Consider the following 13093-nt stretch of genomic DNA (forward strand, 5'->3'; position numbering starts at 1 on the left):
GGCGCTGCTGCGCCTTCTTCACTGTTTTTTTTATGTGTACTGACCACGTAAGATCCTCAGCCAGATGTACACCAAGGAAGCGGAAGCTGCTCACTCTCTCCACAGCAGCGCCGTTGATGGTGATGGGGGTGTGTGCTTCTCTGCACCTCCGGAAGTCCACTATCAACTCCTTTGTCTTTGCGACGTTGAGGGTGAGATGGTTGTCTTGACACCAGTGGGTCAGGGCGCTGACCTCCTCCCTGTAGGCCGTCTCATCACCGTTGGTGATAAGACCCACCACTGTAGTGTCGTCCGCAAACTTCACAATGATGTTGGAGTTTCTAGTGGCCATGCAGTCGTAGGTGTAGAGTGAGTACAGGAGAGGGCTCAGTACACACCCCTGTGGAGCACCAGTGTTCAGTGTGATGGGGGATGAGGTGGTGCTGCCCAGTCTGACCACTTGGCGTCTGTCAGACAGGAAGTTAAGGATCCAGCTGCAGAGGGAGCTGCTCAGTCCTAGATCCTGCAGTTTCCTGTCCAGCTTCGAGGGAACGATGGTGTTGAATGCTGAGCTGTAATCTACAAACAGCATTCTCACATACGTGTCTCTCTTCTCCAGGTGTGACAGGGCAGCATGGAGTGTCAGGGCTATGGCATCATCAGTGGACCTGTTGTGGCGGTATGCGAACTGTAGAGGGTCCAGTGAGTCGGGTAGTGCAGGGCAGATGAAGTCCCTGACCAGCTTCTCGAAGCATTTGCTCACGATGGGGGTCAGGGCTACGGGTCGCAATGATACACAAAAACAAAGCGACCACAGAGAGACTGGAAGTGGTAGGATCTTGTAATTCTTCTCCAGGAAAAATACATCTGACAAAAACAAAATGTGGTTCCAGTTTGGAATAAACAAGAGAACTGTGAGGTTAGCATGAGCAGTGTTGGTTGTACTAACAGTGTATGTCTGGGAAGTGCAGTGCAGGAACACCACAGTGATGAATTCACACCACAGATGGAGGCAAAATTGAACAAAAAAGCATTTTGATTTTAACACCTTCACTGTGTGCTTGTTAGTGATGGGAATGACATCCAAGGACTGATGAGACGTGTTGCTTTCTACAAGAAAGCGTTGCGCAGCTCCTTCATCACACAGGGACTCGGGTAATGGTATGAACACCAGCTACGCAAGTTGGTTAGATGAACCGGCCGTACCATGTGCTTTCTTTACAAATACTCTGGCTTAAAATTCATTTTTTTGTTGAAATGGCTCCAAGTGCTGCTGCTGTTTCATTCTGCACTCATTTCCTTTCCACTAACTGGCTGCTTCTCAGCAAAGACACTGATTGGAACAAATCAGTCTCCACAGTAATGACATATGATGGGCAATTCTCTCAAAGCAGACCAAACTAAGACTTTATCGTTGAGATTTATGTTTTTACCCTGCTTGGATTCTCAGATTGTAAAAATCTGTTTTGGTTTGGATTTGATTTATAAAGCAGTAGCACGCCATGAATAAAACAGTTTACCTATACATATGCCATGGTGTGTTATTTATAATAGGTTATCTCATGAGAGAGTGAGCAGAATTCCCAGTTGTAACTTTAAAACGTCTTAACAAACCTATTATGGAACACACAGCATACAAGTTGTTTCTATTGTTCTGCTGCATTTTTGTTCAAATAAAAAGTGTGAGAAAAGTTCACAGAGACAAATCCTCAACTTCTGTTTCACCCTCATTAGGTCTGTGTTGTGTTTTTCTGTGAATGCGTAGATGTTTGCGTGTGCATGCTTGTTTGCACTGTGATCTGTTTAATGGTGATTCTCCCATGTCCTTCAAACCTGAAATCAAGGTTGCCATTAATGAGGATTTTCTCTCTCTCCCTGACCACCCTGCACTCTCGCACTAACACTCCTCTAATTAACTACAAGCACTGCGGCTTGTTAATGATGACTGAGTATGTGTGCCTTTTCACTCATGTTCATGCACAATAACACTGCTGAGCAATAAATGAGACTAATAAAACCCTCTTCTTGTTTGGTGGTCATAGTCATGTTCTGATCACCATGACTGATCACTTTATTCTTTGATATGCACAGAAAATCACACTAAAAAATTCACCACAGATGATTTTTAGAGGCCCAGCCACCTGTCTCCTTACTGCACTCGTCATCATATCTACACTTGACTTTTAATATACATCTTTGCATTCACAGTTATTTGAGTTGATATCAAAGGATGTGCAGCTGGTGATAAGTAATGTATTATTATAGAGAAGCTTGAGGAAGTACATCCTTCTCCTTTTAAAAATACTTTTGAATGGGGAAGCATGTTTTATCTCAGTTTCTTTGTCACGTTCCATTTGTTTTTAACATTTTACTTTTGCCATAAGTTTTTCCTTCTTTCCTACTGCGGCATAAATATCAAACAGATCCAAATGGCCTCCAGATGGCAGTAAGAAGTGTATGTGACTGCAAACCAGGAGTTTGGGGCCAATTGATGGGACCAATTCACTTAGTTATATGCATCTCATTTCAAATGTCATTAACATCTCTATTTCTCTCTCTCGGTCTGTCTTGTTTCCATTTATTTTAGGTGTCGTTTCCAGGTACGGGGGGTAACCATGGAAAGGCTGGTACTGTGTGTAATGCTGGCCGTCGCCATGGCTGTGCGGGCACAGATATGCCCAAAACGCTGCGTATGTCAAATACTGTCACCCAACCTGGCAACCCTCTGTGCCAAGAAAGGTCTACTATTTGTCCCACCCAACATTGACAGACATACAGTGGAGCTACGACTGGCTGACAATTTTGTCACAAGGTGATCATCACATCAATAATAACGATACTCATGAGACTAAACCATTTACATTAAAGCCCCTCGATAGCTGCTGTTGAAACTCTACTGGTAGAACGTCTGCATTACTGCAGTACGTAATGTTATTTGCCAACATATGCCACTCTCGCTATGCTATATTTTATAAGTGTAATGTGGGTCACTAGTATGGCAGTTACTTCAGTTGTGAGGTTTGATATTGCTGTTTGTAACACAGGCATTGTTAAATTTGAAACTTTTCTTTTTTCTAATTGAGTTTCTACTACTGAGCTAATGTTATAGCTACTCTGGAATAAAAGGGGAAAAATCATACTTGTCTATGGATAATTAAAGTGCTAATATCAAAGATTATAAGTGCAACTTCTGCTTGTATACTTAGAAATATCCCAAGGTTATCATATGCAGTAAGAGCTGGGATACAATTATTACAGTTATTACTGCCTAAAACAGTGACCCCATACTTTCTCTGATAAAATAGTGTAATTATTGCCTTTTTTAAAATTTGTTCACTGAACCTTTATATTAACTGAAGATAAAAAGATTTAACGCTCATTTTCTCCAAAAAAGGGAATTACTTTACATTATTAAGTTGAGCATTAACAGATACCTGCATAACTAAATATGCTAGCCTGTGGAAAGTTCCATCTTTATGTTGATAAAATGTTTCTTCAAAACTGGAAGCATGATCCATGATGTCATCAGTCATCCCAGCCTCAAGCGTCTAGGGGAAAATAAATAATTGGCTGAATTTCGAACACGCATCATCACCAAGTGAGCCTTTTATGGGGATTCAGGCAAATTATCTTCAGTCATAGTCGGTTTGTTCTCAGCGGAGCAGCTCAGGGCTGTCTCCTGATGGAACTGCAGTTTAGAGACCGTAAACTGCAGTTCCATTGGACAGAGTTGGTCAAGCTCACTAATATTGAATGAGCTGGAAAGGATAAAAGGAATGCCACACACGATTTTTGTTTGAGAATGTTTTTTTATCTCTAAATATTGAAAGAGTTTTCTGCATTTCCCCTGTTAGCGATGACACTGCATTTCAACTCTGTCCTGACTCGCACACATTTAACATCAACTCTTCCATTTTCATCTGGAGATTGACGTGTCAGTGCTTAAAACATACCAAATTTAGTACTGAAAGAACAGATATAGTGTTAGTCACGTTCATTTTAACAATATTTTATCTTTGTCTCATCTTTGCCCAAAGTGTGAAAAGAAAAGATTTTGCAAACATGACACGTTTGGTGGACCTAACATTATCCAGAAACACCATCTCCTACATCACACCTCATGCCTTTGCTGATCTGGAAAACCTCAGAGCCCTACACCTCAACAGGTATTAACTAAAAATATTTTTTTACAATATGAAATCTTATTCATACATTTTCTCTGAAGTTTTATTTCTCTTCAATCTCCCACAGCAACCGACTGACGAGGATAGGCAATGATACATTCAGTGGGATGTCCAAGCTTCATCATCTCATTCTGAACAACAACCAGCTGGTCATGATTCACCAGGGAGCATTCAATGACCTGCTGGCACTCGAAGAATTGGATCTTAGTTACAATAACCTCGACTCTATTCCATGGGAGGCCATCCAGGTTAGAACCTCTTTAACATGCAACACTACTTTGAAGCTTGTTTGGTTGGAGGGTATTAAAAAAAAAAAAGTAACCCGAGGCAAAGACCTTAAAAAATGTGGGTGCATTTATTTTAGACTTAAATGAGCTTTGGGACTAAGCAGAGGTCATTATGTTGACAGTTCAATAACTGTATATGCAGTTTCACTGATAGCCAAAATGTGTTAGTGGGTGTTGTCAGTACTGTAATGCTTGGTAACTAAATATAGTCAACTTTAAAATTTTAAAAGAGGTTGTTTTTTTGTCACCACACATTTTGTTTCCTTTCTCTGTTCCCCTTATCATTATCGAATGTGTGAAAAATTAACCACATTGAAAGAAACAACAATAAATGTCTTTTTTATTCTGTTATTTATCCAGCGAATGACAAACCTCCACACGCTGAGTTTAGACCACAACATGTTGGAATACATTCCAGAGGGAACCTTTTCCCTTTTACAGAAGCTAAACCGGCTGGATGTCACCTCTAATAAACTCCAAAAGCTACCACCTGACCCACTTTTTCAACGAGCACAGGTATTCTTAGAATTTTCTTTCCTACCACATTCAATCAAAAACATTAAACACAGCCTACCACACAACACCACTGTATTTAGGCAATTAAGTCCTTGGGGAATTCACGCAAAATAAAATAAAAACAGGTTGTGAATCAGCAGGCTAAAGCTGTTGATCTATTTTTCAGTGCAATTATTAAATCAATTTATTTTACTGTAATGTAAAAAAGCTGCAAATCAAATGCAATCAAAGTAGGTGTAACCACCTCTAAAAACTTATTCAGTGTGCTCGAGCCCAGCAAAATGCACATACTATCTCAGCAAAAGATCAGACCATGCAATGCTCAGACAAACTGCAAAAATCCAGCAGCTACATCTCAGACTCTGCAGCCCTTATTTAGCATGTTAAATGTTAAAATTGCAATAGTACAAATACAAGGAAAGTGAAAAATATGGTTTGTTTGGAAGATTTGAAAGGAGGAAGCCTTTCTTATCTAAAAAGAAGAGTCCAGAGTAGAAGTATTGATGGCCATAAAGCACAATGCCACATTTGGTGATCACCAATCACAGACTATCTGCAAAAACACCTCATACCAACTGTCATGCATAGAATCAAGAGCCCATTATTTGGACTTGTTTTGCAGCCTCAGGTCCTGGGCACCTTGCAATCATTGAGTTGACCATGCTCCTTTGTATACCAAAGTATTCTAGAGTCAAATGTGAGGACAAGTCTCCAGCACTCTTACTTCTCATTATTAAGTAGTTTATGTTAGATGGAGCAAGGAACCACACATTCAACTGGCCAAACTTGACCGAACATAGTGGAATTGTCTATAAAAATGTTGCAGTTCTAATTTTCTAATTTTTTTTAATGCACTTGTGTTGCACTCCCAGGTTCTAGCAACATCAGGGATGCACCTCTCTTCTTTTGCACTGTCATTTGGTGGCAACCCTCTCCACTGCAACTGTGAGTTACTTTGGCTGCGAAGGCTGAACAGGGAGGATGACCTGGAGACGTGTGCCACACCCCAGCACCTGTCTGGCCGATACTTTTGGTCCATCCCTGAAGAGGAGTTTCTCTGTGAGCCTCCACTCATCACCAGATACTCTCACGAGATGAGGGTCCTTGAAGGCCAGAGAGTTGCTCTCAGGTATCAGTTCTTGCTAGAAATGCATCTAAATATAATATGGTGATTATGAAATCAATAATAATTAGGGAGTAAAGTTTTTATTATGTGGTGCAGTTTTGCCATCATCCTGTAACCACCTGACTTGCACAAACATGCAAGAATATGAAAAGCCTCACTGCTTACTGATGCATAAAACATCAGAGACAGACACAAACATTACCAAAGACTTTACAGGACAAAACTAAATCAAGACAACAGCAGCTTTTCAATTCAATTCAATTCAATTTTATTTATATAGCGCCAAATCACAACAACAGTCACCTCAAGGCGCTTTATATTGTACAGTAGATCATACAATAATAGATTCAGGGAAAACCCAACAATCATATGACCCCCTATGAGCAAGCACTTTGGCGACAGTGGGGAGGAAATACTCCCTTTTAACAGGAAGAAACCTCCGGCAGAAGAGATGGTGATTATTTGGTGGTGAAACATTATTATCCCCTTTTCTTTCATTCTATCTTGTCGTCAGTGTCATATAAAAGGTATAAGTGGACAGTGTGGGCCAGTCTATTTACATTTGTAATCTTGTGTAATACCAATTTATTTCATGAAATTGAAAAAGTGGAGAAAGTGTATGGTTAGGTAATTAGGTGTTGTCAACACATTTTTATACCCAGCACTTACTTTATCATAGTAATATTGTTACTCAAAAGAGTGACCATTATTTGTTGCTTTTAAAAAATGGAGGAATTATTTTACACACTTTTCACTGCTCAAGTTTTCCTCTGCAACATCTGAGGTGCGCTGTCACATAATTACCAATTACCTTTAAAAGCCTTTGGTAGAAAATGTCAACAAATGAACACAAATCTTTAGTAATTAAATTTGAAGAAATGCACTGTCTTATATCTTTACCCTTTAAAAAGTCTGGGGTTAGGGTTGAAACAGCTTAAATGTATGTGTTTGTGTCACTTTCATTTCTCCCTTTTTCACTTCAAATAAACTTCACATCCCAGGAGCCCTTTTTAGTTCATTTCTAACATTAACAACCATGTGTGGAGAATGTGTAGTGTGACTCCAGCTAAAAAATTGATTTTTGTTAGCTCTTATTCTATAAGTTTTGCAGCACTTCACAGTAATTGTAATTACCTGCAAAAAAAGGAAAAGCTAAATTACCCTGACAAACATGCTCCTCACTTTGATTGTTTCTAATTTTGAATCCTTCAAATTGAGTCTGCTTTGTTGCGAAACCATTTTTTGTTTGATGAAATAGAATATTATGAACATTGTTTTTCTCTGAATCTTTCTTTTTGGTTTATGGCATGTGAGACACGAATTAAGCTATAAAATTTGACTGATTGATACCGTTTCTGATTTGGATCCCTGTCTCAAGAGAGCTATAACTATGACCCAAGAAATTTTAATAACTACCTGTTTAGTAACTTAACTTACTTATCTTAGACCAAGACAAAGAATTTTTAAATGTCAGCATGGAGTTATAATAATTTTATTGATCCAGAAACCTTTTAATATAGAAGTAAATCAAATCAAATCAAATCAAATCACTTTTATTGTCACGTCACATGTGCAGGTACACTGGTACAGTGAGTGAAATTCTTGTGTGCGAGCTTCACAAGCAACAGAGTTGTGCAAAAATACAATAACGTAAAAAAAAGCAAAATATAAGAATGGCTAAATCTGAAAGTAATAAATATATGTACAATATATAAGAGTATATGCATTACTGGATGTGTATACTAAATATGTTTCTCTACGTGTGTGTGTGTGTGTGTGTGTGTGTGTGTGTGTATATACATATTTTACAAATGAAATAGAGTAAACAATAAAATAAGATATATAAAATATACAGAGGTCGGTAGTTGACATGTGCAAAACAGTGGCATTAATGTACAGTAAGTAATACTACTACAACCTAATACTACTACATTATTAGCTAACCAACTGTAGTACAAAGGCTATCATTTCACTCTAATTCAAATGTGCTCTGTTAACATAGTAGATAAGGTTCAGCCTCTCTTACTTTTCACCCAAGTCTCAGAGGAAAAGTAGCAGGATTCCAGAAACCATTAAGCTAAGCTTTGCTTCTACTGTACTGTTGTCCCTGTGCTGTCTTGTTTCAAATTTCAATTCACTGGTTTTCTGTCTTTTAAGGTGTAAGGCAAGAGGTGACCCAGAGCCAGCCATTCACTGGATCTCTCCTGAGGGTAAACTGGTCTCTAATTCCTCCAGAACACTTGTCTACGCTAACGGGACTCTGGACATTGTCATCAGTAAGGTGCAAGACACTGGCTCGTTCACCTGTATCTCCTCCAACCCCGCCGGCGAGGCTCACCAAACAGTGGATTTGGTTATTATCAAACTCCCGCACATTTCCAACAACACAAACAACATCCAGGAGTCTGACACGCGATCGTCGGACATTTCCACGTCAACCCGAGGCGGCGCCAATGGGAGCAACGTGACTGGTGATGTGAAGAGTGGTGCGGATAAGAGGGTGGTGACAGCTGAGGCCACGTCATCAACTGCACTGATCAAGTTCAACTTCCAGAGGAATATACCAGGAATTCGGATGTTCCAGATACAGTATAACGGAAGCCAGGATGACTCACTGGTTTACAGGTAATCTTGACAGCATCACTGCATAACATTCATTACACAGAGCGAGAAATTGAATATGATGTGGCCTACTGAGAGAATGAGCCAAGCCTGAGCAGCATAGATCAAATTACATCAGAATAGATCTAACTTTAATGATCCTCTTGGAAATGTTTTCACTCGAAATACAAGTGGAACAGCTGGAGAGAAGTGAGAATGTAAGGCATTTGAGTACTGACATACCTACAAGGCTGATATATTGGCACTGCAAGGTGACTATAAGGGAGTTATTAGGCCACTCCAAGTGGGCTACTGGGGCACTACGGAGAAAGAATGCTGGCCGTGAAAGGGGTACATGTGGGAGTTGTAAAGTCACTATGAAGTCTCTGCATGAGCTCGAAGGTAAGTGAGATGTATGCACATGGGCAAAACAAGGCCATGACCATGGAAATTCTAGGTTAAAATACCCCAAAAAACAAACAAAAAATATGTATTTGCCAATTCTGTTTGATCATGAAAATGATTATGTATTCACTGTGATTTTCTTTTCAGCCTACACACTTCCTTGTCTGAAATTTGCATAATTAATCCTAAAGTGGAAGACAATAAGCTTGGTTTTTATCAGAGCATATGCACAGACAATCCGTCTTTATTTACTCCCTTACAGGACAGACAAAAAGTTCATATCAGGGCAAGTTAGACTAACAAGGATATGAGACGAGGATGGAAAGCAAAGAAAGATGAGAGTGTTCGACCTCATCGCAAACTAACACAACACAGTCCAGCCTGCTGACTCAAACGGGATGGCCTTGATGGCGAGGGCTCTGCTGGCCTTTCTTGACTTTTGTTGTTTGCACAGGATTACACAGATTAGATCAGTCTCACAGGGAATGATTGTTATTTGAGCCAAATATTTACTCCAGTAAATTAGGGGGGAGAGGGAATTAGCAAACACCTCAAGCTTCCATAGGGAAATCTCTTTCCTATCACTACTAATCCCTACACGTACATCAATATGCATAATGGTCAACAGGAACACCGGGAATGACCAATTGGGTCATCATGACCGTGCCCTTGGTTTCCAGGAAAGTCTTCTTTCTTCATAATTCTTCGTCGCTAAACCCCGTTTAGAAAGTGTAACATACAGAGATGGGACAAGTAGGATTTATAGCTGTCCGTCTTTTTAAGATAACATAGCTGTTTTGTTGCTCTCGCTTAGATTCACAGCACAGAGTCTGTGCATTTAGACTTTCACCTTGAGACTTCAAAATACTACATTAAGTATTACAAACAAGCAGCTTTCTGTGGGGCCACAGAGGAGGAGTGATTAGACAGCCTATCACGACCCACGCTGATCATTCTTCTCTCCGTTAGATCACTTATCCTTTCGTCCTGTCCTTTCATATTCCCCGCTTCCCCTTACTCTCCCTTTTTCCAGTAGGAAGTCGCTGGTGTGTCTGTGTTATTTTGCAGTTCCCTTGTCTTTAGGTAACGGATTGATTTCCATTCAACACCTCTGCTGGCACAAAGCAGCAGCCAATTGATTCTGCTTTTTCATTACCTGCACATCAAAGACAGAGAAGAGGGACACAGTGGTAAAAAGAGAATAGTAAAAGAGGGAGAAAAGAGAAGGATGAATGGAACACAAAGGGAGATGGCAGAAAAAAATGGTGAATGTAGGCAGGAAAGAGAATGATAGACACAGGAAACATGGCCCCACTGTCACTGTCAGATGGGGCTCTTACTTTTCAGGTTCAGTGCCACAATAGACATTTCTGTGCTTTACTCCCCACCTGCTCAACATAATGCCATTGGGTGTTGGATGGGTTCTGTGTTTCCTTCATACGTCGAATGCAGTGAGTGACGGTTTAAATCTTCACAAATGTACCCTTTCATTTACGTTAACCTTATGACCCTGCTAGTTGCTGCAAAACTGAAAAGTAAGAGTTATAATACTTGATTCTGTATCGATTTGTGCAGTGAAACCTAAACCCACTACTTCTTCCTCAGGGGGATTGGGGTCAGCTGCAGAACAGAACCCCTGGAGCTCACGGGGTTTTGGTGTCTTGCTCAAGGACACTTGAGACCGGCAGATGTTTACTGATACAGTACTGCTGTTTTAACGCCAGTCCTGCTGCTTAAGGATTGTATTTCTAATGCGGAGTCCGGTCTAGTCGATAGTAAACCTCTTTTCAGAGCAGCAATCTCACTGCCATTCTAGTTTTTATTAACATGAGTAATTTCTTTGCCTTTAATGTTAGAGAGATAGCCCAGCAAACTGCATGGTTTTAAGAGAGAAAAAATAAAGATGAATAACCACACGTTTGTCTGATTATATACAGTATGTCTCTTTTTTTCGTATGGGGACGTAGATTAGAATCTGGAACATGCATCTCTCAAACTGTTGTCTTCCAGCTTGGCCTGACAGTGCTTAAATGATGGAATTCTCAGACTTGACTACCACTAGACAGTTTTTCCATATTCAGGGTACTTGCTATGAATGTCATGGAGTATGATGTTTTCAGAAAGCATGCTCTGGAAAGAAAAGGAATGAAAGTCAGTAGAAGTAAGACAGAATACGTGTGTGTGAATGAGACAGGTGGAAAGATGCTGGAAAGAGTAGAGGTAGTCAAGATAGCTGAGTTTAAATACCTAGAGCCAACCATCCAAAGCAACGGACAATGCACAAGAAAGATAGGATGGAGTGGGTGAAGATGAGTGGTGACAGAAAGACAGGAGCAAGAGTGAAAGGAACAGTTTATAATGTATCATTTGGAGACAAAGTTACAGAGGTAAAGCTGAGAATCGTTTAGACATATGTGGAGGAGGGATGGTAGATATATAGGACCAAGGATGGTGAACATGCAGCTTACAGGCAGGAGGAAAAGAGAAGAGGGTTGGTGTGAAGAATGATGATTCTGGGAATAGGGTGAGATGGAGGGAGGTAATCCACTGTGGTGACCTCTAAAGGGAATAATGAAGAAAAGGAAGTGCAACGTGATTAGTTTTATTTAGGGTGGGTCGCATTATGGTTAGTGGTTAGCAGTGTTTCCAAAGTTGTGAGTTTAACCCTACTGTCCTGCTGGGGATTTGTGTGTAGGCCTCCACTGTGCCTGTGTTCAAACACATGCATGTTAGCTTATTTGTTTGAGGATATTTTCTATAAAACATATTCACCTACATTATTGCCTAAATGTTGTCCTCAAGCTGTCTCTTCACAGGAAGGTACATCACTTTGTTTGAGACGAGTAAGAGAATAATCCCCTGGATTTATTCCATAGCCATCTTAGTTACATTTAATATTGGGAATCCCTAAAATGGCAGTTGGACTGCAACAAAATATAATTTGACATTATATGTCAATCTGAAAAACATTTATATTAACTGATTAATGACCTATTGTCCTAATTAATAACTGCAAAGAAAAACATATTACAGTTTCCTTTAACTCAAAGAAATCTCGCAAATCTTTGCATATTAAAATATTAAACAAGATAATATTTTGGTTTGTCTTTAAAATATGACTAAATTATCTATCATCTTTTTTTATAAGATCTGACATTCACCAAAGTTTTACAGAACATTTGAAGTCTCGAGTTGTGATTATTAGTCACTTCTCAGTCCATTTGGACCAGTGTCCAATGAAATAAAGCTGATCAAATTCAGATCCTTTCTTTACTATTTTAAATCGCCTGAGCTGCTTTCCACAATTAAAGCCCTGCTCTATTTCGCGGGGTATAGATTGCTTTTAAACTGGATTCTTCGCGTATAACTTACATTCAGGCAGAAGTATCTTGGATGTTTTTTTGGTGGCGCTCACTGTCACTTTTACTAAGTAACATGACAAATGGTGCCAACAACAAACAAGGTCAGCTTTGCTAATTAATGTTAATTATTGTTTAGGTGGTGACAGAAGCGTCACTGTGAACTCATGCTGCAGAATTTCTACTCTAGTACTTTGATTAAGTAGTTAGCAACAAATTAAGGTGTGTCATGTTAATTAGGTATTTACAGTGTGTCTGATATTTATTCAGCATGTATATAAATAGAATCACATCATGTCTGATACTGGCAAATATCTTATATCACAGGATTAGGATTAAAGCATAAAACAAGATATTCCTACTGGCTATGACCCCAGTTTGTAGTGATTTTTTCCAAAGCTTTATAAATGCCAAAATGTCCTCCATAAATTTCATTGTTCATCAACCACAGTGATCAAAAAATAAATTTGGTACATTTTTTTCAGGGAACTTTTAAGAGAACTGTTTTGTCTGAAAGCAAAATGAATCAACCTTATTTTACAAGGTACTCAAGGTCTTAATCGAGCGTACCAAGAGCCCCACACCCTTTAATTCAAGCCACTTTATAATGCAGAACCAACTGTGGATTCAGTAAAA

General features: G+C 39.5%; 1 protein-coding gene across 2 annotated transcripts in view; it reads left to right on the forward strand.

Annotated features, from left to right (window-relative positions):
• Positions 1-13093, forward strand: part of lrfn5a (leucine rich repeat and fibronectin type III domain containing 5a) — a 125978-nt gene that overhangs the window by 98180 nt on the left and 14705 nt on the right. For both annotated transcript variants that reach the window (XM_063498946.1, XM_063498945.1), the window contains 6 exons: positions 2567-2791; positions 4017-4145; positions 4231-4411; positions 4811-4966; positions 5839-6095; positions 8250-8717. In XM_063498946.1, the coding sequence (XP_063355016.1) occupies positions 2595-2791; positions 4017-4145; positions 4231-4411; positions 4811-4966; positions 5839-6095; positions 8250-8717 (1388 nt within the window). In that variant the 5' untranslated portion in view covers positions 2567-2594. The remainder of the gene's footprint in view (positions 1-2566; positions 2792-4016; positions 4146-4230; positions 4412-4810; positions 4967-5838; positions 6096-8249; positions 8718-13093) is intronic.

The sequence above is a fragment of the Pelmatolapia mariae genome, linkage group LG16_19, assembly GCF_036321145.2.
Source record: "Pelmatolapia mariae isolate MD_Pm_ZW linkage group LG16_19, Pm_UMD_F_2, whole genome shotgun sequence".
Lineage (NCBI taxonomy): Eukaryota > Metazoa > Chordata > Actinopteri > Cichliformes > Cichlidae > Pelmatolapia > Pelmatolapia mariae.